At 40.9% G+C, this 22,309-nt stretch overlaps 1 protein-coding gene across 3 annotated transcripts in view; it reads right to left on the bottom strand.

Annotated features, from left to right (window-relative positions):
• The window catches only part of Ints4 (integrator complex subunit 4), a 122,943-nt gene that overhangs the window by 39,400 nt on the left and 61,234 nt on the right, over window positions 1-22,309 (bottom strand). For all 3 annotated transcript variants that reach the window (XM_070034928.1, XM_070034929.1, XM_070034930.1), the window contains exons 11-15: window positions 17,602-17,807; window positions 16,182-16,324; window positions 9,744-9,859; window positions 7,245-7,378; window positions 4,829-4,986 (exon numbers count right to left, since the gene is read on the bottom strand). In XM_070034928.1, the coding sequence (XP_069891029.1) occupies window positions 4,829-4,986; window positions 7,245-7,378; window positions 9,744-9,859; window positions 16,182-16,324; window positions 17,602-17,807 (757 nt within the window). The remainder of the gene's footprint in view (window positions 1-4,828; window positions 4,987-7,244; window positions 7,379-9,743; window positions 9,860-16,181; window positions 16,325-17,601; window positions 17,808-22,309) is intronic.

Below are 22,309 nucleotides of genomic sequence, written 5' to 3'. Positions count from 1 at the left end.
TTCTATTTTCCTTGTCTTTTATTGTTGCCGATTACAGTGATGGTATTCACATGAATATCACTTAGCTTTAGCTTGTACAGCCTGTACAGTCTCCATTCTGCTAAGTTTCCTTTGCCAGATTTAGTCTGTAAGATCTGAGCTGCCCTACAACCTATTTGGCTGACACTATCACCACAAAGCAGGCAATCATTGTAAGTCTAGGCAATGTGTAGCAAACTTTCACTTGAATTTTGTTTTTTGCACCTTCTGTCATTTCTAACAAGATCTCCTACATGGATTTGCAAAGCCAAGACCACTGTAGGACTTTTTAAATAAGTGGTTTGAACTCAGGACTCTGCACTTGTGAGGCAGGTATTCTACCACTTAAGCCAAACATTCAGCTTTTTTTGTTTTACTTTTCAAATAAGGTCTTATCAGGTAAGGCTGGATTACAATCCTATTTATACTTCCCATGTATCTGAGCTGACTAGTGCATACAACTAAGCTCAACTTCTTATTAGTTAAGATGTTGTCTCAGGGGCTGGGAAGGTGGCTCAGTGGTAGAGCGCTTGCCTTGCATGCGTGAGGCCCTGGGTTCCATTCCTCAGCACCACATAAGCAAAAAGAAAAAAAAGCCGGAAGTGGTGCTGTGGCTCAAGTGGTAGAGCGCTAGCCTTGAGCTGAAGTGCTGAGGGACAGGGCCCAGGCCCAGAGTTCAGGCTCACGACCAGGACCCCCCCCCCCCAAAAAAAAAGATGTCTCAAATCCATATCACCCCAGGCTGACTTCCAACAGTGATCCTCCCAATTTTTGCTTCCCAATAAGTAGCTAGGATTACTAGTTAGGCTTACAGGCATGAGCCACATTACCCTGCTGGCTTCTTTTTTTTTTTTTTTTTTAACTGAACCTCCCAATCCTCCTTGCTTTGGTACTAGATTATAAAAATAAGTGACAATACTCAGCCACAGGACAATTTTCTTATCAAGTTGAGAGATTAGACCCTTTCCTCCTTGGGGCTCAGACCCACTGGAGGTCCTGTGGCTTGAGTCACTAGGAAACTTCAGAGCAAGAGAGTCCTTGTAGCTGGAGCAGCTGGGAAACCTCAGGGCAAGAGTCCCTATGAGCCCTGATAGAATTTTACTAGAGCAGTCTATGCACCTCAACATGCTGGGTTCTCATACCCACATTCAACTTGCATCCACCCACCACAGAGGTAAGCATTCTCTCCAACAGTGTACCTGTCCCATGGCACTCCCACGGGTTGGAACACCAGGTTTGTATAGGATTACTAGATTACTAAACCAACCATTTTCCTCTCCAGTTCTTTACTCTCATCCTGATACTAGCCAGTCCTAAGTCTTCGAGATGAGTGACCTAGAAGCCAAAACAGTTGGGGGGATGGGGCACAGACTAGTGCAGGCTCTCTTACAGATTCCATTTTTTTGTTTTGTTTTGTTTTGTTTTTGGCTGGCTCTGGGGCTTGAACTCTAAGCCTGGGTGCTGTCCTAGAGATTCTTTTTCTCAAGGCTAGGGTTCTACCACTTGAGCCACAGTGCCACTTCCAGCTTTTACTGAGTAGTTTATTGAAGGTAAGAGTCTCATGGACTTTCCTGCCCAGGCTAGCTTCAAATCATGATCCTCAGATCTCAGTCTCCTAAGTAGCTAGGACTACCTAGCCACCAGTACCTGGCCAGATTCCAATTTTTATCTTGGGCATCTTCCTACACTGTGCTGTCTGCTGAAAGCCGTACTTCCCACACTCTTGAGCTAGGTTCCAACATAAGTTAGTATTGGCCAATCAAACATACTTTGAAGTCTGCATGGAACAAAGTTTGTCCATCTTGCCTGTATGGGGATTTCCAAGGACAAGATCCTATCTAGCTAATGCACAACTAGCACAAAGTTTGCTTCTCAATGTATGGAATAAGAGTATCTATCAAGAATCATTGAGGGTTGTCAGTTGTCAGTGGTTCACACCTATAAACCTAGCTACTCAGAAAGCTGATATCTGAGGACTACAGCTCAAAGCCAGACCTGACAGGAAAGTCTCTGAAATTTTATCTTCAACTATCAAAAAACTGGAGATAGAGCTTTGGCTCAAGTGGTAGAGTGCTCACCTTGAGCACAGAAACTCAGGAACAACCAGGTGCTGGTGGCTCACACCTGTAATCCCAGCTATTCAGGAGGCTGAGATCTGAGGAATATGGTTAAAGTCAGCCCAAGCAGGAAAGTCCATGAGACTCTGATCTCCAAGAACCACCAGAAAAAACTGGAAGTGGCACTGTGGCTCAAGTGGTATAACGCTAGCCTTAAGATGAAGAGGGGAGGGACAGTGCCCAGGCCCTGGAACAACAACAACAAAATTCATTAAGGCCAAGTACCAATGCTTCATTCCTGTAATCCTAGCTATTTGGGAGGCTGATATTTGAGGACCAAAGTTCAAAGCCAGACTGAGCAGAAAAGTCTGAGCAATTCTGTCTCTAATTCTATCAACCAGCAAAATGCCTGACTGGAGGTATCGATCAAATGTGCTGGCTATGAGCGAAATAGCTGAGAAAAAGCCTGAGCTCAAGCCCTGGTACCAGGGGGAATAAAACAAAAACAAAAAAAGAATTGCTAAGGAATGGGATGCAGGCAAGAGGTTGAGCTTAAGCATATGTGGAGAGTGTGAGTTTGAATGGAAAAACTGCAAAAATAACTAAATAGTCATCAGTGGCTCACACTTGTAATCCTAGCTATTGAGAATACACAATTCAAAGCCAGCAAAGTCCATGAGAATCTTATCTTCAATTAACTACCAAAAGGCAGAAGTAGAGCTGTGCCTCAAGTGCTAGAACGCTGGCCTTTAGCAAAAAGAAGCTCAGAGACATAGCCCAGGCTCTGGGTTCAAGCCCCAGGTCTAGCATGTGCATGTGTGTGTGCCCACATGCATGCGCACACAACACACACACACACACACACACACACACACACACACACACACACACACACACACACACACACACACACACACACACACACACACACACACACACACACACAACTGCAAAATAAAAAAAAAGTCAGATATGAAAATTCATGCCCTTAATCCTACCGTTAGAAAAACTGGAGTCAGAAGTTCAAGGCCAGCCTGGGCTACATACCAAGATCCTATTTCAAAGAGAAAAAAAAATGCACAATACAGAGAATTATTAATTGAATGTGACAGATACACTGTCCCTCAGGGAAGGTTAGAAGAGAGCTCCACCAAGCTGATAAATAATATTTTTCTTCTTTTCTACTCTTTCTCTCTCAAACACACACACACACACACACACACACACACACACACACACACACACACAGAGAGAGAGAGAGAGAGAGAGAGAGAGAGAGAGAGAGAGAGAGAGAGAGAGAGAGAGAGAGGAGAGAGAGGAGAGAGAGGAGAGAGAGAGAGAGAGAGAATAAATAATACTGCTTTTTACTAAAGAAAAATGGGTTTCAATTCTTTTCAGGTGATTTTGATGTGGTCTGGCACAGCTTTGCTCACTCCCGGGTATTTTCTCTCCCCAACAACCTGAGTATAGAGTCATCAAATGTTAATTAGGCAGCAGTCATCACAGTGAAGACTGAATCTCCTGGTTCCCTGAAGCTAGATATGGTGAGGACTCTTATGCTCCAGTGAACAGGATGCAGGTAAATCTAGAAAGTGCAACTCTGGAATGAATCTTTACAAGTAAATGGAAATGGAAAAGCCCTACTCTTGTCTTTTCCTTTGTCCTACAGGCAAGAATAGAAAGGGAATAGTTAGATTTAAGACAGTCAGGCAGAGGCCACTTGATACCAAAGATGGAAACATATGTAAGAATGACCCCAGAGCCATTTATCATCCCAGCTCTGTCCCACTTATGTGAAAGAATTAAATTTGTCCTGTAAAGCCACTGTTACTTTACATTTTGTAACCTACTTAATAAACAAAGAAAAATTTAAATAGCTTTCTATAATTATTTCTATTTTTCTTTACTCATTGAGTCATGAACACAAAAAGCATTCTTTTCTCCCTTTCTTTTTTTATCTTGTGCCTGTTGGAGGGCTTGAACTCAGGGCCTGGATGCTGTCCTTGAGCTATTCTGCCCAAGAGTAGTACTCTACCACTTGAGTCACAGCTCCACTTCTAGCTTTTTGGGTTTTGTTTGTTTGTTTGTTTTGCCAGTCCTGGGGTTTGAATTCAGGACCTGGTCACTGTCCCTGAACTTTTATTGCTCAAGGATAGCTAGCAATCTACCACTTGAGCCACAGCACCACTTCCAGTCTTTTCTGCTTATATGGGACTGAGGAATTGAACCCAGGGCTTCATGCATGCTAGGCAAGCAACTCTTCCACTAAACCACATTCCCAGCCCCCACTTCTAGCTTTTTGGTTGATAACTAGAGATCAGAGTCTCACTGACTTTCCTGCCCGAGCCGGCTTTGAACTTTAATCCTCAGATCTCAGCCTCCTGAGTAGCTAGGATTATAGGCTTGAGTCAGCAGTGCCCAGCCTTTTTATTTGTCTTTAAAAAAAAATACAGTCTTGCTATGCAGTCCTCCAAGTTAGCCTTGCACAAGTAACCTAGGATAGCTCTGATCCCATCATCTTCCTCCAACATCAGCCTCACAAGTGCTTGGATTACAGGCATATTCCACCAAGCCCAACTCACAGATGCCACTTAAAAACAAACAACCCAAGCCACAATCTAATCCAAATAGAAACAGATCACAAAATCACACAACAGTGTAGGCCACGAGTCAGAAAATGAGGCCCAATAACCAACACAGGAACATAAGCAGTACTCTGAGCATGACAACAAAACAGATCAGAGTCTCCTTACCTGATAGTGAACTCCAGCAGTTCCTGGGCTCCCTGAGGGTCAAGATGCTGAAGACTATACACTCTTTCCAGGCTCTGCTGTAGGAACTGCTGGGAAGGATCTTCATGGGGCGTGATATTGGGGGAGACAGACGATGACACTAGTTTTCTACCTGGTAACTGAGCACACAGGTGAGATGATAGTACCCTCAAGGTCTGTGGCTCAGCTAGTGTGGTAACTCAAAGAAACTGGAAAAAAAATTGGAGCCAAACGAAGCAAGGAGAAAAAAGGCTAGGAGGGTCGGTAAGCAACCTAGTTTTCTCCTTCCTCAGCTACAGGGGATATGGTGGGGGGTGAGGGAGAAAGAGAAAGAAAGGGAGTGGGGAGAGGAAAGAGGAAACAAAAAAAGAGGGGTAGAAAGAAGAGGAGAGGGAAAGGAGAGGACAATGCAAACACAGTCTACCCAATGTACCCACAGTGCTCATGAAAAAGAGCGGCTAACTACAGAAATCGGACTAAAAGTTAATCTATTGTTATATATGTTTCTTTGTTTGTTTTTGCCAGTCGTGGGCCTGAACTCCGGGCCTGGGCTCTGTCCCTCAGCTCTTTAGCTCAAGGCTAGTGCTCTACTACTTGAGTCACAGCGCCACTTCCAGCTTTTTCTGCTTATATGGTGTTGAGGACTCAAACCCAGGGCCTCATGCATGCAAGGCAAGCACTCTACCACTGAGCTACCTTCCCAGGCCGTGTTATATGTTTTCAAGCTTTTATTTTCTCTTTAAATCCATGGGCAAGTGATCATATATTCCCACATAATTTTCTGTAATAAATTATAAACCTAGCTACTCAGAAGGCTAAGATCTGAGGATCACGGTTCAAAGCCAGCCCAGGCAGGAAAGTCCATGAGACTCTTATCTCCAATAAACCACTAGAAAACCGGAAGTGGCACTGTGGCTCAAGCGGTAGAGCACTCACCTTGAGCTGAAGAGCAGAGGGATAGCACCCAAGCCCAGAGTTCAAGCCCCACAACTGACCAAAAAAAAAAAAAATTTTTTTTTAATTAAAAAAAAATTTAACTGCACAAAACTAGGCAGGTGGCTCACACCTGTAATCCCAGCCACTCTCTCAAGGTAGGAATATTATGTTCTGAGGCCACAAGTAAAAACTCAAGACTCTATTTGAAAAACAACTATACTCCCCCCCCCTCAAAAAAAAGAGCTGGAAACATGGCTCAAGTAGTAGAGAGCCTGCCTAGCAGGCATTAGGTCCTGAGTTCAAGGCCCAGTACCATCAAAAGAAACAAAGAAAAGAAAAGTAAGGGCTGGGAATGTGGCTTAGTGGTAGAATGCTTGCCTAGCATGCCTGAAGCCCTGTGTTTGATTTCTCAGTACCACATAAACAGAAAAAGCTGGAAGTGGCTCTGTGGCTCAAGTGGTAGAGTGCTAGCCTTAAGCAAAAGAAGCTTGGAGATAGTGCCCAGGACCTGAGTTCAAAAAGAAAAGAAAAGAAAAGCACACAAAACACACATTTATTTTCTCATCAGTCCGTATTTCCCCACTACACAATGGAGACTACTTCTTCTGGCCTTGTCCAAAGGAATAATGTACCTCAGGAACTAAGAATGTGTTACCTTTTAAGAAAAAGAATGGGAATAAGCAAAAATTTCAGTTTATTTTGAACTTTCTATAATGTTGCAATTTACTAGCTATATATATACATATAAAACTTATATATAAATATATTATATATATATATAGTTTTGGTTTTCTAGTTTAAGAAGCTCCATGTGGGTACTGGTAACTCATGCTTGTAATCATAGCTATTTGGGAGGCTGAGATTACAAAACTGCAAATTGAGGCCAGCCAGGGCAGGAAAGTTTGGAAGACCCCCTACCCCCTCAAGCTAAGACACAGTGCTTAACATAGACAATCCATACCCAGGTGTATACCCAGGTAAAGAGTAAGACCTTATCTCAAAAATAACCAGCAAAAATGAGGGTTGGAGGTGTGGCTCAAGTGGTGGAGTGCCTGCCTAGTAAGCTCCAGGCTGAGTACAAACCCTAGTACCAATAAATAAACAAACACAGGGGCTGGGAAGGTGGCTCAGTGGTAGAGCGCTTGCCTTGCATGCATGAGGCCCTGGGTTCGATTCCTGAGTACCATATAAGCAAAAAGAAAAAAGCCGGAAGTGGCACTGTGGCTCAAGTGGTACAGCGCTAGCCTTGAGCTGAAGAGCTGAGGGACAGCGCCCAGGCCCAGAGTTTAAGCCCCACAACTGGGCCCAAAAAATAAATAAATAAATAAATAAATAAATAAATAAATAAATAAATAAATAAATAAATAAATAAATAAATAAATAAATAAAAATAAACACAAAGCACCAAAAAAAACCCCAAAACAAATAAAAACAAAAACTAGGACAACTGCTTTTAACATACCCTTAAGGCTGGAACAAGATGAGAAAGACTGTCTCGAAGGTAAGCATAGTGCCTGAAGGTATGATCTGAGAATAATGCTGGCATTGTTGGACAGGTTTTAGCAGCATTGAAAATAAGAACCAAAACCGCGATGTCTGATGGACAAGTAAGTTAAGAAAACATGGAAGTATAGAATGTTGAGCTTGACCAGAATTTGGCACCCCTACCTCCCTCTCCCAAAATTTCCATTTAGAAACTGTAATTTTCTAGCAATCACAGAAATGCAAATTTAAATGAGGAGTCAGCTCCTCCTATTCCACCTATATCTCTAATTGCCAAAGATTATTAAAAAGACTGTCCAGTGGTGCTGAGAGAATAGCAAAAGATTCTCAGAACACTGCCTATTACTGTACATATTAACATAATGCCCTTAGATAATTATTTCACAGCGAGCTGGAAGTCTTATGATTAACTTCACACTTCAAAATAGTCTAAATAAATAAATAGCTACTCAGGAGGCTTAGCTCTGAGATCACAGTTCAAAGCCAGCCTGGGCAGAAAAGAACTTGAGACTCTTATCTCCAATTAATCACAGAAAAAGCAGGATCACAGTTTGAAACCAGCCCATGCAGGAAAGTCCATGAGACTTCTATCTCCAATAAACTACTCAAAAAAGCTGGAAGAGGCTCAAGTGGTAGATTGCTAACCTTAAGCAAAAGGAGCTCAGGGACAGTGCCCAGGCCCAGAGTTCAAGCCTCAGGACTGACCAAAAAAAAGTCACTTGCACATTTCTATGCAGATCATAACATTGTTATTATGTATGTCTGTAGTACCAGAAGGCAAAAGTAAGGAGACAACTTAAGGCCAGGAGTTCAAATCCTATCCAGACAACACAGTAAGACCCTATTGCAGGGCTGTGAAGGTGGCTCAGTGGTAGAGTGCTTAACTTGCATGCGTGAGACCCTGGGTTCGATTCCTCAGCACCACATAAGCAAAAAGAAAAAAGCCAGAAGTGGTGCTGTGGCTCAAGTGGTAGAGTGCTAGCCTTGAGCTAGGGACAGTGCCCAGACCCAGAGTTCAGGCCCCATGACCGGACCCCCCCCCCACAAAAAAAAGACCCTATTGCAACCAACCAACCAACCAATCAATCAGTCAAACCATGGCTGTACAGAAAGAAGCAGAGATCACCAAGAATGAAGCCCTGCTAGAATTTGGAATAGCCCTAAATGAATTACCTGCAAACTTGTCTTGCACTGGAGAAAAATGAAATTTTTAACTTGTTTAAGTAACAATGAGGGTAATTTCTATTAATTTTATTCAAACTTAATTCATAAATACAATCCTTCAACTACTGAGAAAGTATCTTACCAAAGTGGACTTCCAAAAAAATTTAATACTTTTTTTTTTATGTGAAAGAACATTCAGGTTTCACAGCACTTCAAAATCTCTTCCAAGATTAGTAATAAGACCTAGCCCACACAAGTCCTTCAATGATTAGCTAAATTTCAGAAACATATGCTTTAACTGGAGCTGTGACATGTTTTTCATAGAAGTACAGAATTAGGGAAACCATTACCCAGAGATTTATATAAATATAAGCAACCACAAGCAACTATAACAGAGAATGTCAGAATCACCTGCATAGAACAGTCAGTTATTTGTCTGATCCTTGCATTTCAATAAATATCCTCCCTAAACCTCATGGAAAATATACCCATGGAGCACAAACAATAAGAACAGAGTACAAATGCACTGGTGGAAATGTATACACATTGCCAGAACACAAGCCAATTCCACAGCATGCTGTACAAGGTAATTACAGACTGGATGAACTTGTATTAGAAGCAGAGTAATGATACAGCCTACTTCAGGGCATTACCTCCCTCAGGCTGTAGATCAAATTAAACAGTGTTAAGACCCAGCAACGTGCACAGGCTTTACATCCAAGATCTGCTCCTCAAGTCACTTAAATTCTATAACCCTGACTTTCTTAATTTGTAAACTATAAAAATACCTCCTTCCAGATTTATTTGGTGGATCAAAGATAAAATGTATTTAATGAGGGCTGGGAAAGTGGCTCAGTGATAAGAGTGCTTGCCATGTATGCATGAGGCCCTGGGTTCAATTCCTCAGCACCACATAAGTAGAAAAACCAGAAGTGGCGCTATGGCTCAACTGGTAGAGTGCTAGCCTTGAGCTGAACAGCTGCAGGACAGCGCTCAGGCCCAGAGTTCAGGCCCCAGGACCAACAAAAAATAAAAATAAATAAATAAATATATTTAATGAGTATTAGAATGTAAGAAGTACCAACTAAATGGTAAACATAATTATCGGCATAAATAGCAAAGATAAATTACTGTGAAAACAACACTGAAAGGTGTGAATATTAACCATCAGACTCCCTGAGGCAAACTCTTACCTAAAGGAAATAAGGAAACAAAACTGAAACCATCATTACACTTCAGAAAGCAATTCCAGCTTTTTCTGCCGAGTGGGGCTCACCCTAGGTCCAAAGGATACAAGCTGGGTCATCCATGTCTGGTTCCGCTGTGTCAAAAAACGGGTGAATGCTCAAGAGCTCTGGCACCAAAGGAAGCACCAGGGTTGGATGTCGACTTCCTAGGTACTTCAAGCACCTGAAACAAACAAGTATGTACCCACTTCAGTAAATCAGTAAGTACCTTAAAAAGCATCAGGAATTAGAATCAGAAAACCTGAGTTTGAAGGTGACAGTAATAAAGATGCATTGTGATCCTAAACTGCTTTGCTGAATGACAACTTCCTTTGTACAACTAAATAAAAAAAATTATAGCAGGCACCAGTGGCTCACACCTATAATCCTAGCTACTCAGGAGGCTGAGATCTGAGGATTGTGGTTAAAAGCCAGTCCAAAAAAAAGGATTTTCTGCAGGGGCATGAGGGATGTTAGGTCAGTCATGGGGCTTGAACTCGGGGCCTGAGCACTGTCCCTGAGTTTTTGTGCTCAAGGCTAGTGCTCTACCATGTGAGCCACAGCTCTACTTCCAGGTTTTTGGAAGCTAACTGGAGATAAAGAGACTCATGGGCTTTCCTGCCCAGACTGGTATCAAACGGTGATCTTCAGCTCTCAGCCTCCTGAGTAAGATTTTAAAAAACAACAAAAAAAAAAAAAAACAGCTGGGCACGGGTGGGTCTGTAATCCTAGCTACTCAGGAGGCTGAAAGCTGAGGATCACGGTTCAAAGCCAGCCCGGGCAGAAAAAACTGTGAGACTCTTTTTTATTTGGGGGTTGGGGGTATGGTGGTGGGGCCTGTACTCTGGGCCTGGGTGCTGTCCCTCAGCTCTTCAGCTCAGACTAGCGCTCTACCACTTGAGCCATAGCGCCACTTCCAGCTTTTTTCTTTTTGCTTATGTGGTGCTGAGGAATTGAACCCAGGGCCTCATGCATGCAAGGCAAGCGCTCTACCATTGAGCCACCTTCCCAGCCCTCCCCCCCCCCCCCCCCGTGAGACTCTTATCTCCAATAAACCTCTATGGCTCAAGTGGTAGAGCACTTGCCTTGAGCTGAAGAGTACAGGAACAGAACCCAAACCCAGAGTTCAAGCTCCATGACTGACAAAAAAAAAAACAGTTTTCCTAACTCTTATTAATCAGATGAGTCATCCAATTATTCTAAAACTCAGTTAAAAATGTTTACTATGAAAAAAAAATGTTTACTATGAAGATAAAAGGGCAGATATACTGGCTGTTAAAGAAGCAGCCATTTCCCCCACCAATCTTGCTTTCCAAGTCAGTACTAATTTTCAGCTGGTAAGCAAAGTGCTTTGCAGGCAGCAAAGTGCTTATGGAAAGTAAGCCCATCCCAAGCATAGAACCAGGACTACTGGTTTAAAACCATTCTGGCAGCTCTTTCTCATTTTCCAGTGACTGGTTTGCTGGTAGTCAAGTAACACAGTTCTGATGAGTGGAATAAAAGAGAAGTCTGCTGGCAAGTTCTCAGGAATGTTTTACTAACCAAACAGAAAGAGAAATTCAGTCTGCATGGTAGCTCATGCTTGTCATCCCAGGTACTCAGGAAGCATAAATAGGATATTTCAAAGGCAGTTTGAGCAAAAAGTTCATGAGATCACTATCTTGAAAGAAAGAGCTTGGCATGGTTGTGTCATCCTAACTACCACAGAAAACAAAACAGGAGGTCTGGTGGGACAGTGGTGGCTCACTTCTGTATTCTAGCTACTCAGGAGGGTGAGATCTAAGGATCATGGTTGGAAGCCAGCCTACGTAGGAAAGCTTGTGATTCTTTTTTTTTTCTTTTCCAGTCCTGAGGTTTGAACTCAGGGCCTAGGCATGTCATTGAGCTTCTTTTACTCAAGGCTAGCTAGCACTCTACCACTTGAGCCACAGAGCAACTTCTGGCCTTTTCTGTTTATATGGTACTGAGGAATCGAACCCAGGGCTTCATATATGCTAGGCAAGCACTCTACCACTAAGCCACATTCCCAGCCAAGTCTGTGACTCTTATCTCCAAGTAACAACCAAAAAGCTGGAAGTGAAACCATGACTCAAGTGGAAGAGCACTGTCCTTGAGAGAAAAAGCTGAAGGGAGCACTCAGGCAAAGAAAGAAAGGAAAGAAAGAAAGGAAAGGAAAGGAAAGAAAGAAAGAAAGAAAGAAAGAAAGAAAGAAAGAAAGAAAGAAAGAAAGAAAGAAAGAAAGAAAGAAAGAAAGAAAGAAAGAAAGAAAGAAAGAAAGAAAGAAAGAAAGAAAGAAGAAAAGAAAAAATAAAGAACTATAGTCCAAACAAAAAGCAAGAGCGTATTTCAAAATAACCAAAGCAAATAAAGGGCTACAGTACCTGCTTGGCAAGTGCAAGACCCTAAGTTCAAATCGGAGAGACAGACAGACAGACAGACAGACAGACAGACAGACAGACAGACACACCACAGAAAGACAGAGTAAGGTATGAATGGGAATACCCTTATTTTATGACCTTATATATTGTTTAACAAAGCAGACATCCTGAAACTCTAAAAGGAAAGAAATAGAGAAATCAACTGGTACACTTACCATGTTAAGCTGTTAATGAACATTCCTAAAACCAACTTATCACTTCTTACTATGCAAAAAATTAGACTTTAGAAGAAGTTGGAGATGTGGCTCAGGTGGTAAGGTGTTAGCCAATGAGTGAAATCATCAAGCCAAGAGTTTGAATCCCAGTTGAACCAAAAAGAAAAAAAAAATAGACTTGATAGCCAGGTGCTGGGGCCATTGCCTGTAATCCTATCCTGTAATCCTAGAGAAGGCTGAGCTGTAAAGGTTGAGGTTCAAAACCAGATTAAGTAGATCAATCTGAGAAACATCTATAATTAACCAGCAAAAGACTAGAAGTGGAGGTATGGATCAAGTAGGAGAGTGCCTTGAGTGAAAAAGCCAAGCAAGAGCACAAGTCCCTGAGTTCAACCCCCAGTACCTGCATGCACGTGTGTGCGCGCGCACACACAGACATAGACACAGACAGACAGACAGACAGACAGACAGACAGACACACACACACACACACACACACACACGACTAAGCCAAGCATTGGTGGGTCGTGCCTATAATTCTAGCTACTCAGAAGTCTAAGATGTGATGATCAAGGTTCAAAGCCATTTAGGCCATACAAATCCAAGAAATTCTTATTTGCAATTACCCTGCAAAATGCCAGAAGTAGAGCTGTGGCTCAAGTGGTAAAACAAAAGCCATAATTGAAAAAGCTGAAAAGCATTTATTTTTGTACCAGCACAAAGAAAAAAAAAAAAAAAACAAGACTAAAGTCTTTATTAAGAGCCTCTTTAAAAGCTACCAAGAACTACCAGGTAACGTAATTGTGTACTTTTACTATTTTGTATTTGGTAAGTTCTGGGTTAGAAACCGAACTAAATGAACAGTCTTAACCTCTGCTGTCACTGAGTTTAAAATCCAGCTGAGGTAATGATGACCAGCACTATAAGGCAATGAACTACCAAACAAAAGACACTCTGGCAAAGGTAGACAAGATCATTAGAATCAAACAAAATATCACATTGTGGTTAAGACTTCACTAGGAACTGGAACATAGGCAGATCACCCAAAGAGATAAAAGGAACACTAAGAACTGAGTCATGAATACATGGGGTATGAAAGACCTCTCAACCTACAGCATTTGATCTAGTTAGAAACTACTTTTTCTCAATCTCATGTTTTCCCTTCCATGTGGAAAGAAATCCACTATAAATTCTCTGCCTCTCTCAGTCCTTTCAGTTACTGTGCTTCAGGGCACACTGTACAGGCTGCACTTTGGCCTCCAGTTGCCATTCCTTTTTCACCTTTGTTCTATTCGGAACGCAGGTGGGAAACCTGAGTGCTGCTAACTGGTCCCCTTGAAGATCTCTATCCCACTCAGTTTCACTGAACTAGACTTTCTGCCTTACTAATATGTTTTTGGTTTTTTTTCTTACTTTGTCCAACCTTCTCATATATATATTCTTTACTTCTTTTTCTTCCTCCTATTTGAGGGCTGAGTCTGCGAGTTGATCCATTTTTAAGTCTCCACACCACTTTAATATAGTTAGTTATTGGGTAATAACAAGTGCTCAGTGTGTGCTGAAATGATCAGATACGAACAAGGGCATGATGGGAGACATCTTGTAAACCCAAAACTGGGGAGACTAAAGCAGGAAGATAATGAGTTCCAGACCAGCCTGAGCTACAGAGTGATTTTTTATTTAAGATTTTTTGAGTTTTTATTATGCAGTAAGCTCTGTCCAAACAATTTACAGGCAGTTTCCTATTTGAATATTGTGATAAATCAAGTAGTGTCAGTTTATATTACATAGTGATTTAAAAAATAGAAAAGAAGGGCTGGGATGGTGGCTCAGTGGTAGAGCACTTGCCTTGCATGCCTAAGGCCCTGGGTTTAATTCCTCAGCACCACATAAGCAAAAAAGAAAAAAGCCAGAAGTGGCGCTGTGGCTCAAGTGGTAGAGTGCTCGCCTTGAGCTGAAAAGCTGAAGGACAGCGCCCAGGCCCAGAGATCAGGTGCCATGATCAGACCCCCCCCCCCCAAAAAAAAATAGAAAAGAAGCAGAACAAATAACTTCACATTTTTCATCTATGTATCCATCTTTAGCAACATTGTAAAAACACATCACTCTGGTAGGGTACTGGTGGCTCATGCCTATAATCCTAGCTACTCAGGAGACTGAAATCTGAGTGTCTTGGTTCAAAGCCAGCCCATCATGAAAGTCCATAAGACTCTTTATCTCCAAATAATTGCCAAAAAGCTGGAAGTGAAGTTGTGGCTTAAGTAGTAAAGCACTAAACCTGAGCAAAAAAGGTCAGGGACAGTGCCCAAGCCCCTGAGTTCAAGCCCCAGGACGGGCATAAAAACAAAACAAAAATCACTCTGAATATTCCTTTAACTCTTTTGTTATATTCATTAATATTTCTAAGTAAACACACAATTTGTGGGACTAAAGTGAAAAAAATTAAGTGATTATTAGAATAGGTAATTCTAAAATCTTTTAAGCACTATAACTTAATCAAGATAGCCTTATATAGATATTCTAGGAAATACCAAAAAAATCACCCCACAAATCTTACTTTCAGACAAGAAAATATTCTGCAATACGTTCCATAACAATACCTTTTATCAACCAGAATTAATCATTTCTTCTGTATCTTTGCAGACCTGCAATTACTAACAAGGGTGTTTCCCTACTCTATCACCACACCTCAAATGACCAAGTACTCCTTGAAGATGATCAATAAAGGCATGCTGAATTGAGCTCAACTGCATAAACATGAGCAAATGGCAAAACAGAATACTAGAAATTAAAGTATGACCCAGGGCTAAGGGTATGGCGCAAGAGGTAGATCACTTGACTAGCAAGCACAAGGTCCATAAAAGTTAAAACTTGCCTTAAAAAAAAAAATCAAAAATGTATTGTTAAATGAAACATAAAGCTGGGTTCTCCTGTCATTTTTAGTTTTTAATATTCTCCAGGGGCTGGAGATATAATATAGTAGAAGAGTTCTTGTTTACTATGTGAGTCATGTGATAAATCTATTTACATATTAGATAGGTAGGTAGAGAGGGAGGGGGAGAGAGGGAGGGAGAGGGAGAGAGAGAATGTATGTCTTCCAACCTGATTCAGCTCACAGTTTTTCTACATTTTTTTTTTTTTGGTGCCAATCCTGAAGCTGGAACTGGGCAATGTCCCTAAGCTTCTTTTGCTCAAAGCTAGTGCTTTATCACCTAATCCACAGCTCTGCTTCTGGCTTTTTCTGTGATTAACTGTAGATAAAGAGTCTCACAGCCAGCTGGTTTTGAACTACGATCCTATCTGATCTCAGCCTCCTGAGTAGCTAGGATTATAGGCATTAGCTACCAGCACCCAGTTTTGTTTTTACTTTTAGTAACTAATTTTCTTGAAAATCAATAAACAACACACAGATGGAATGATCTTGTCAGATAAGCTCATTTAAATAAGCAGAGAACCATAAGACATTGTATATTAAATATAGGCAAGTAGTTCTTCAAATAGAAAGAGGTTTGTAAACAGTGAATTTTAATACCTTGACTATAATCAGTAAAGCTAGAGGTAGTTAGGTGGGAGAATAATGGTGAGTTCCATCTATAGAACAAGAGCCCTGCCTCTAAGCTCAGTGATGATGGTTATACTTCATATAAACTGCAAAATAGACAAACAGCGGTTAACATTGTTCAGGAGATAAAAGGACATCTAGCAGACTCATTTCTATACCCCTAGAACCTACCACAGGGCACACAGTCAGTACACAGCAGGTACATACTTTTTAGGTGATGAAAGGACAAATGAGTAATACAAAATATGATATTTATCTTAGGAATTAGACTCCTGAGAGTCTGGTAAAGTTGAATCAGGTTTCTAAATTAAAGGCAAAAGGGACTTAATAAATGGGGTAGAAAGTCCTTACTTCCATATGGAGTCCCTATCAGTGGGGTATTTGCTTAAATTCTTCAGCAGTTCCACCAGTGCAAGATGAATGCCTTCTTTGGTTGAAACATTAGTGCAGCATAAGAGTTCATGAAGAGCTTCTCTAATATCTCTGGATGAATCCTTACAAAAAGAAAAAGATAATGATTAAAAATAATGATTGTTAATTAACAAACCTAGACTCTATCTACCACCCCTTCTTCCTAGGCGCCTTTGTATTTAGGATAGACACATGAGAAAGTACTCAACAGTTTGCTAGCTGAAATTCCTGGACAAGCTCTCATCTTACTAATTTAATGAAAAGGAAAAGGCTAGGTGTGCCAGGCTTGCCTCTTTATCTTAAACCTTCCTTTTTCTTTCTGTCTGGAGCTCAATCATAATGCCAAAGGAGTAAGAGTCTCCTCGCAACTCTGAAAAAGGACAGGTTGGTAAGCATGGAAATGTATGCCTGTAATCACAACTACTCAGGAGACAGTAGTAGAAAGATTGTGGTCCCAGACTGGCCTAGCAAAGCAAAAGTGTAAGACCTTATCTACAAAAGAAACTAAAACTACAGAAGGACTATGAGCAAGGCAAGAGTAGGGATAGGTCAGGTACTTTACACGGGACAATCAAAGGAACAGCAAGCACAAACAGGATGAGGTGGAAGCATGTTTAAAAACAACATGGAAGCCAGTACAGGCAGAGTAAAACATGAGAAATTAGAGATAGTTTTCAGACTTTGCATGGTGGTTTACATCTATAACATCAGCACTTGGGGAGGCACACAAGTTCAAAATCAACCTAGACTATACTAAGAGTTCCAGGCCAGTATGGATTATATAGTTAAGATATATTTGTTTGTTTAAAAAAAGACAAGATGAGGGGCTGGGAAGGTGGCTCAGTGGTAGAGCGTTGCCTTGCATGCAAGAGGCCCTGGGTTCGATTCCTCAGCACCACATAAGCAAAAAGAAAAAAGCCGGAAGTGGCGCTGTATCTCAAGTGCTAGAGCGCTAGCCTTGAGCTGAAGAGCTGAGGGACAGCGCCTAGCCCAGAGTTCAGGTCCCACGACCGGACCCAAAAAAAAAAGACAAGATGACAGTCAAGCTCTGTATGAGCTGGTTCCACTTCCCCTACCAATCTAATCTCATACCATATATGTATTATTCTTTCTTCCAGCCACTCAGCTCTCTTTTGGTCCTTCAACTGTGCCATGTTCCTATCCACCAAAGATATTCTATATCTACTCCCTTTCTGCCTGGAATGTTCCTCTACCTCACACTCCCACAAACTCATCCTAGCAATTTAGATGCCTAATTCCTTCTGTATTAAGCTCACCTTCAGAACCAATGCCTGGTTTTTAAAAAGGAGAAACCTCAATAGGTATCTGATGAGAAATGAGCAACAAACGAAATGCTTACCTCTAAAACAGCCAGTACAGTGTCAAGCTGATCCTCTCGAAGAGTGATATTGTTAGAGATTTTCCTCATGGTATGTATGGACTGCAGACGTACTTCCTCAATTTCATCATTAAACATATCGACCAGGAAATCAAGGCACTTTTCAGCAAAAGAGGGTGAAGACTGGGCCAGCATACAGAGAGCTTCTACAGCAGCAATGCGAACCTCTAGAGAAGAGGACAAATGAGGCTGCACATGCAATTAAGGAGCATGAGAAAAATGCAAGATGGAGCTCTTCTCATTCAGAATGTCTTTCAGCCTCTACTTCTCTCACAGCAAATTGTCCCTAGGGGATCTCCTCCAAGCCACCTTCATATTGTTGTAAGAACATGGTGTCACAAGGACTCATATTTAAATCTGACTTCATATACATATGACCAAATACCAAGTAATTTCTTGAACACTGTTTTGTTTTATTCCAGTATTCTAATTCCAAGAAAGAATTGATAAATGGAATTACAATCAAATTATCAAGCTTCTATATAAACTAGAGAACAATTACCATAGTGAAGAGACAGCCTACAGAAAGGGGAAAAGAAACTGCCAGCTATTCATTCTAGATTAATATCCAGAATATATCCAAAAAGAACCAAAAAAATTAAACATTAAAAGAATAAATAATTCAATCAGAAAGTGAAAAATGAGTTAACAGATAGGCTCAAAAAGATGTACAAATGGCCAATAAATACATTAAAAAATATACAACATCTTTAGCCACCATAGAAATGCAAATAAAAATAACAATGAGATTTCACCTCACTCCAATCAGAATGGCTACCACTGGGAAAACAAAAAATAGGAGAGAAAAAGCTAAGGGGCAATGAATGCCCAGGTCCTGAGTATAGGGGAAGTATCTGGGAAGAGGAAGGAGACCTACAGGAAGGGAAAGGAAGACAAAAGAGGGTAATGAGGGGGTGGCTATGATCGAAGTACATGCATGCACATCTCATAATGAGATCCATTATTCTTAACAATTCATAATAAAAAGGAGGGAGACAGAGGAGGGTAAAAGAGAGGAAAAGGCATGATGATTTTTCTTCCTTCAGTTTATGGTCCTCTGCATACTGCCACCACCATCTCTTAGGGATATAAGTGCAGATGACAGAGTCCTAGTATCTCTAAAGAACAGAAAGGGCTACCGAAATGGATGTTTCACTGCTTCCTGGTCCTTAGGCTCCTCAGAGACCACAGTACTAAAGTACATTGCATAATCTTTTTTTTGGGGGGAGAGGGGGTGGTTAGTAGAGCTAGGACAGTACCATTTATATCTTACCCCCAATCTATTTTGCTTTACTTTGTTTTCAGAAAGGATCTCAAGCTTTTGTACAGGTGGGCCTCCTTCTACCTCCTCTTTCTGAATAGCTGGTATTACAGGCATGAACCAACATGCCTAGCCATTATCACTGCATAATCTTCAAGTTAGAGTATATGAAAAACTTCTTAGATTTAATTGTCATTTCCCTTTTTTTCAGGTTTCCAATTCTCAAATGAAAAAAAAAATACCAATAGGAGATATGCCAAAAGCTTCCATCCTTCATATTTTAAGTAATATTATTTAAGTATAGCACATTTAGAAAAGTATACCAAGCCAGGCACTGGTGTTGCATACCGGTAATCTTAGCTATTTAGGAGGCTGAGATTTGAGGATGGCAGTTCAAAGCCAGCCTGGGCTGGAAAGTCCGTGAGACTCTTTATCTCCAACTAACCACCGAAAACTGAAGTAGCACTATGGCTCAAAGTGGTAGAGAGCTAGCCTTGAGAAAAAGCTCAGGGACAGCACCCAGGCCCCAGGTTCAAGCTCCATGGCCAACAACAACAAAAAATGAATTTTCAGTCAACACACTCATATAACTAACTTTCAGACAAGGAAATAGAATATTACTAGCTCTCCCTGAGGCTCCAACAACTTCTGTCCATCACCAAAATCCCTATTCTCAACTTAGATAATGTTACCTTAGCTTTCAAAATGACAAATTAGTTTTTCCTTAACATGAACTTGATTTATATGTATATTTTCAACTATGTCTGTCCTCCTTCACAATATATATGTGTGTATGTGTGTGTATATTTATATATCTATATATTCCCTCCTCTCCCCTTCTCATATATACATAGTGCTTTCATTTTAGCACTGTATAATATTTATCATATTAATATGCTGTAATCAACAATTGCTATTGATTCAACACTTGGCTACCATGCACATGTTTTGAGGGCAACATACAAGTCTTTTAGTTGTAGAAGTGCTAGGTGATAAAGCATATTCAACTTCATAGCTGTTAGAGAGTTTTGAAATGTGGGGAGTTGGGATATTCTTTTGTTCCACATCTTCACCAACCATTAGTATTACTGTTCTTTCAAATTTTAACAATTTTGGCGGCATGAAGTAATATCTATATAGTTTTAATTTACATTTTTCTAATGGATAAAGTTTATTGGCCATTTGGATTTTTTAAAAGTCAGTAAATAAATAATCTGATTATTAAAATTAAAATAGGCTAAATATCACTACTATTTTAGAAATAACATCTAGCAAAGTGAACCAAGTTCGGTTTTCAAAGTAACTGAAGACAAAGATAAAGCTAGCACCAGGTCTGTGAATTTCAGACTAGTGTCATGTGGTTAACAGTACATGCTTAGGATGACAGAGGTCTCAAAGCAAATTGTGAAATGTAACCCAATTTGAAGGTGGTCTTGTATAAGTAACTTGATTTCCTGGCACCTGAATTTTCTCATTTGTTAAGTGGAGTTAATACCTATTTCCTTCAGAGTTGTCCAGACTAATGAAAAAATGAAGGTAATGGATACAATACATTGGCTGGAATGTTAAAAGCAATATAAGCAAGGCCAAAAGCATGGGATTTGTGAGCACCTTGAAGACATAGGCATATCTTTACCTCTCTGTGGGCTCAGAACACCAACAGTAATGCCACTGAGCCCAGAAAGCCCTTTGTTCATTTATACAATATATGATAAATGTTCCCCAACAGGCAATGCCAACCCATGTGGTAATAGCAAGGAGACAGAGAAGAGAGATGAATGATATACAGACAATGTTCATAAGTAGTTCTCAAACGGTTCTACAACAGAATTGAAACCAACCAAACAAGCCAACTTCGTGGTTAAAACTCATAAATTGTGTGGTATCTATGTAAGAAAGGCTTTATGGACAATTTACAAGTAGAATTACTACATTAAGAGTAGATGATTCAGACTTCTTGGTAATTATGAATTGCACCTTTTCACCAGAGGGAAAGATTTTCTTCATAAGAGAGAAAGATTTTCTTCATAAGATGATTTAAGCATGAAATTGCTAGCATAAAGTAAGCCATATATACTGCTGGGTCTTCTTCCTAAGGTTTTATCCATTACATCACACTGACTCATGCATAACCTTTGAAGTCTACCAGGAGAATCACCAAGGAATTTCTGATCAACATGAGATAATGAGCATGGCCTGCACTGATGAAATTTCAAGCAGAAGCAAAGAAATCTGGTGTTTTAACTGCCTGTACAACCTAAATACAGATAAGTATAACATATTTTCTACTGGACTTTTTGGAATGTTGGAAATATATCACACATTCCTTAGAGGTTCAGGGAAGAGAAAGGGAATCTGCTACACTGGGGCTGGGAGAGGTGAGGGGTTTGATCCTGACTTAATTACTTACCCACCTGTGTGCTTAGTTTTGTTTGTTTGTTTGTTTTGTTGTTGTCAGTCATGGGGCTTGAACTCTGGGCCTGGGTGCTGTCCCTCAGCTCTTCAGCTCAAGGTTAGCACTCTACCACTTGAGCCACAGCACCACTTCCGGTTTTCTGAGTGGTTTATTGGAGAGAAGAGTCTCACGGACTTTCCTGCCCTGGCTGTCCTTGAATTGCGATCCTAAGATCTCAGCCTCCTGAGTAGCTAGGATTACAGGTGTGAGCCACCAATGCCCAGCTGTACACTATTTTTACAATAAAAAATAAAAGAAATCAGCCGGGCGCTGGTGGCTCACGCCTGTAATCCTAGCTACTCAGGAGGCTGAGATCTGAGGATCGCGGTTCAAAGCCAGCCCGGGCAGGAGAGCCGTGAGACTCCTATCTCCAATAAACCACCAGAAAACTGGAAGTGGCGCTGTAGCCGTGAGACTCCTATCTCCAATAAACCACCAGAAAACTGGAAGTGGCGCTGTAGCTCAAGTGGTAGAGCGCTCGCCTTGAGCTGAAGAGCTGAGGGACAGCACCCAGGCCCAGAGTTCAAGCCCCACAACCAACAAAAAAAAAAATAAAATAAAAATAAAAGAAATCTAGATGGTCAGATTAACAACTTGAAGTTGCTGGATGTAATCAAGAGACACAGGTAACACAAAATGAATGAGCATACCATGACAAACTATTTTTAATAAGCAGGAGTATGCTCTAAAATAATGATTACAAAGTACAACAAATAGATAAATGAGTAACCTATTTGTTTCTTACTGCTATCAGCGGATATATACACTGCACAAATTGCATGTGCCATAAATTCTTTTTTTTTGACTCAGTGCTGGGTGCTGGGTGCTTTTTCACTCAAGAATACCACTTGAGCCACAGCTCTATTTCCAGGTTTTTGGTTGTTGGCTGGCAGTAAGAGTCTCACAAACTTGCTATTGAACCCTGATCTTCAGATCTCAGCCTCCTGAGTAGC

Source organism: Dipodomys merriami, unplaced genomic scaffold, assembly GCF_024711535.1.
Source record: "Dipodomys merriami isolate MVZ:Mamm:240054 unplaced genomic scaffold, mDipMer1.0.p SCAF_25, whole genome shotgun sequence".
Taxonomy (NCBI): domain Eukaryota; kingdom Metazoa; phylum Chordata; class Mammalia; order Rodentia; family Heteromyidae; genus Dipodomys; species Dipodomys merriami.
This window is presented reverse-complemented; position numbering and strand designations above follow the sequence as displayed.